Source organism: Ursus americanus, chromosome 18 (genome assembly GCF_024610735.1).
Source record: "Ursus americanus isolate L20-20 chromosome 18, mUrsAme1.1.p, whole genome shotgun sequence".
Lineage (NCBI taxonomy): Eukaryota > Metazoa > Chordata > Mammalia > Carnivora > Ursidae > Ursus > Ursus americanus.
In genome coordinates, this window is record NC_142144.1 from 11,686,420 (window position 1) to 11,690,671 (window position 4,252).

The following is a 4,252-nucleotide window of genomic DNA, read 5'->3' on the forward strand; positions in this document are numbered from 1 at the left end:
GAACATCACAGTTTTAGTTGGGAAGTCTGACATGTAAATCAACCAGAGCACAGTTAGAGTTCAATGTAGTTAAAGCATAAAATATTTAGGAATTAAGCCAGGATATATTGCAAAATTTCTTTAATGCTAAGCTAAGGAATCTGGGACCAGGAAATGAACTAAGAAATTTTGATTCCACTCTGTGGGTTATGAGGAAGCACTGAAGGCTTTTGTGGGGGCCCAGCAAATGATCCAATTCTGGGGTCAACATGGAGAAAATAATAAATAGGCTAGAACCCAAAGGGAGGGAGACGAATGCAAGGCAGCTTTTGTAAAAGTGCTAGCAACATTATGATAGAGGCCCGTAGCAGGCAGTGATTAGAAAGGGAAGTATGGCTATAAGAGGCATCAAGCCTACCAAACTCAACGTGGCCAAAGGAAGAAACTGGAAACTAACAGAGAAATGACCGCATCTTCAGTAAGACAATGGCATGGAGGGAAAAAGGAAGACTGTTTCTAATTAAAAGAGCCATAACAACTAAACATATTATGGATACTGCTGGATCCTGATTCTAACCAAATGTATAAAGACATTTAGGGAAATCTGAATCTGAAGGTTACTGGATGGCACTGATGGACAATGATGGATACTATAGACAAATCATGATCTAATATTTTAGAGATGTATAGTGAAGAATTTAGATTCATGATATCTGAGATTTGCTTTGAAGTAATTCAGGATTTTTTTTTTTTTTTGAGAGCGAGCAAGTGATCCTGGGAGTGTGAATGGGGCAGGGGCAGAGGGAGAGAATCTTCAAGCAGACTCCCTGCTGAGTGTGGAGCCCGCCTTGGGTCTGGATCTTATGACCCATAAGATCATGACCTGAGCCAAAACCAAAAGTCGGACACTCAACGGACTGAGCCACCAGGTGCCCCACTTCAGGAAAATTTTTAAAAGGGATAGAGAAAGCAACTGTGGCAATATGTTCATAAATATTAAATCTGGTGGGGGATATATACAAATTCATTATACTATTCAACTTTTATTTGTTTGAAAATTCTCATAATGAAACATGTTTTTAAATGAACTCTATCTTTAGACTTTTTTGTTTGATGTACTTAACGGACTTCTACATGAAGACCAACTGACAGCTGGAAATTTAGGCCTTGAGCTGAACGCAGATTTGGGAACATCTGTGCAGTGGTTACAGCTGAAGCTGTGGAGGTGGAAGGAGTCATCAGGGAGACAATGTGGAGCGACAGGAACTACCGACTGAGCCCCCAGGGGAATGCCTCTGTTTTAGGAGCAGGTAGAGAGAAAGAGATAAAATAAAGAGGGAGTCAGCAATGTTGAGAGAGAAGGTGAGAGCAAAACCGGGAGGGTGAGAGAGGTCAAGAGGGGAGAGAGCTGCAAGGAAGATCATTGTGAGACAGACACTAGAGTGCAGTGGAATCAGGAGTAAGGGCTCAGAGGCAGTGAGCACAGGGTTTCTTTATGGGAAATTTTGCAGTGAGGCATAGCTGGATGGCTGCTTAAGTGGAAAGCACAACTAAGAAGGGGCTCAAAAAGGATGATCAGAGAAGAGGATTACAAAAGAAATGACAGCTTTGTGGAAATTAAAGAAACATTTCTCTAAATCTAACTGCCCTTATAGTTTGAAGCATCTAGTTTATCCCTGGAGAACAAGTCCTTTATTGTTAGCCTGTCCTAAAACTTGTTAATTCTACCTTCTCAATCAATAATATGTAAGTTTCTTAAGGGCATGTCTCATGCCTAGTCTGTATTTCCTAGATAGTAGATGCTAAATAGGTACTTGATTAATTTTGGGGGGAAAAGACTATAGACTAGTTCTGAGGACAGACGAAGGTTGAAGAACTCTGGTCCCAAGTCCTCTTTCAACCTTATGGCTCTGAAGTACCAAAACCTACTGGAAAATGGATTGCTGAAATTGCACCTTTCCTTTACAGGTACAGATCTTTTGAAAGACATCAGTATTTCCCACAATTTATTATGCTGCAGTGCTAAAAAGTCCACCTACACAGGCATCAGCACTGCACACTGATGGACATGTCCTAGCTGCCAAGTTCGTAACTTATAATGGGAATACCAAAAGGGAGTTCGCAATGTTACAGGACTCAGAGGCTCTTAATGAAAAACCAATTTCTGGAAGTTTAAATGTAGAGCTGGGTGGGGAGGGGTCACCTGGGTGGCTCAGTTGATTTTAAACATCTGAGTTTTGACTTCAGCTCAGGTCATGATCTCAGGGTTGTGAGACTGAACCCCAAACCCCGTGTCGGGCTTTGTGCTGGGCGTAGAGCCTGCTGAAGATTCTTTCTCTCCCTCTGCCCCTTCCCCCTAAAAAAAAATAATAAATGTGGAGCCAGGGGACTCTCATCTGCAAGTCCTGATTAAAAGGGTAAAAGAAACCTTACTATTTTATGTCTAATTGATTTCCTTTTCATTATGAGCATAAAATTAAAGGTAACATCACAATTTCAGAAAGTCTGCTCTCTCCTTGTTTGCTTTTTTTTTTTTTTTTTTTAAAGATTTTTTATTTATTTGAGAGAGAGCATGAGCAGGGGGGAGGGCCAGAGGGAAAGGGAGAAGCAGACTCTGAGCAGGGTGCCTGACTCGGGGCTCGATCCCAGGATCCTGGGATCATGACTTGAGTTGAAGGCAGACATTCAACCGACTGAGCCACCCAGGTGCCCCCTTTTTGCCTTCTTAAACATCAAATAAAAATTATACTTCGTAGTTACCTTTTGTGTAATTTCAAAGAACAGAATCACCTTTCAAAACTAAGTTTGGGGGTTTTTTTGATGTGAAATACCTTGCATATTTTATATAAGGAATCTTGTCCATCTCCTCCTGTGTCCTTAAAATAGTCATGAGCTGGGAATGTCCGGTTAATATCCCGAGTGATAGCACTGTCCTGGGGAGACTCCTGTGGAAACATCAGGAAAGAGGTTTAGTAGTCAATCATGTATGTATTTGTGTAAGTTTATACAACAAGGTCTTCTCATTTACATGCTTTAAAATGCTGCAGGGACATACATACACATGTGCATGCCCAGAGTTACTGCATCTTCAGGGACCAACTGTTCAAGCAAAAGCAAAATCAAATATTAAGGAAAAAAATATGGAAGAAAAGGAACCTGCTTATTGTATATACCTCATGTGTATTCCATCTCTGTTTCAAGAAGTGCAGCTGGTGACCTTTCTATTTCAAGAGGGAAAATGTGGTAATCAAAATGGATTTCCCATAGGAAAATATTCAAACTAATCTCAAAAGGAGGTAAAGCACTCCCATTAGAAAAATTGGGTTTAAAAATTGCTGCTTTAAATGATCCTTTGGCATGGTGCCCATATGCCAGGTTCTCAAAAGGAAAAGAGAAGTCCCTTAATTGGGGTTTATCCTAAGGGCAAACGGCATAAAAATGCACACAGCAGTCTACTCAGTATGAAACTAGACCACCAAATGTCAAGGGATTCAAATAGGCTATGGAAAAATATCCCTTCCTTTTGCCAATGCAGAAAAATAAACAAATGTCAATAATATCACAGCAATCCGTATACAACAAAGCAAACATCCAGGTACTTCTAATAAATCCCCCTCGTTAAATTTCATTTGCTCACATGCTAAAGAACCGGAGCACAGAAACGTGACCTTCTATTTTAACAGTGCATTGTCTTCATAAGACAGTGGACTTGATTCTCCTTGGCGAGACTACATCATATTCAGCACACCATCTAAGAGTCTGATACTCCTGTTTCAAGATGAAAAATCAAAGTGATATTTTTCTCTTGTTCAGTAATTTCTCCAGTCTTTTGGATCGTCATGTTCCCAGGGCCATAAGTATTTTACAGTTGTGGGATGTGAACTAACTTTAAATTTTTATTGAATATATTTGACATGTAATATTGTAGAAATTTAAGGTGTACAGTGTGGTACTCTAATACATTTATATATTGTAATATGACTGCCATTATAGCCACATTTATTACATTACATAATATATTCATCATATTGTGCATCAGATCTCAATGGCTTTTGACTACTCATTACAAGTTTGCACACTATGAGCTCCCAAACTCTATCCCAGTGAACTAACTTGAAAGCCTACGCTCTTTTCTAACAAGCAAACTACTTAAAACTTTCAGAGACACTGCCAAACTGCTTCCCAAAGAGCTTTACTGGCTTTACTAGTTTTTAGTATGTTAGTGATAGTTAAGGCAACTCAGAACGATGGTGCTCCCTGAGAAAAGGACAAG

The 4,252-nt window shown here is 39.8% G+C and overlaps 1 protein-coding gene across 6 annotated transcripts in view; it reads right to left on the reverse strand.

The window, feature by feature from the left end:
* Nucleotides 1-4,252, reverse strand: part of RABGAP1 (RAB GTPase activating protein 1) — a 159,768-nt gene that overhangs the window by 37,218 nt on the left and 118,298 nt on the right. For all 6 annotated transcript variants that reach the window (XM_045790988.2, XM_045790986.2, XM_045790987.2 and 3 more), the window contains one exon: nt 2,811-2,924. In XM_045790988.2, the coding sequence (XP_045646944.1) occupies nt 2,811-2,924 (114 nt within the window). The remainder of the gene's footprint in view (nt 1-2,810; nt 2,925-4,252) is intronic.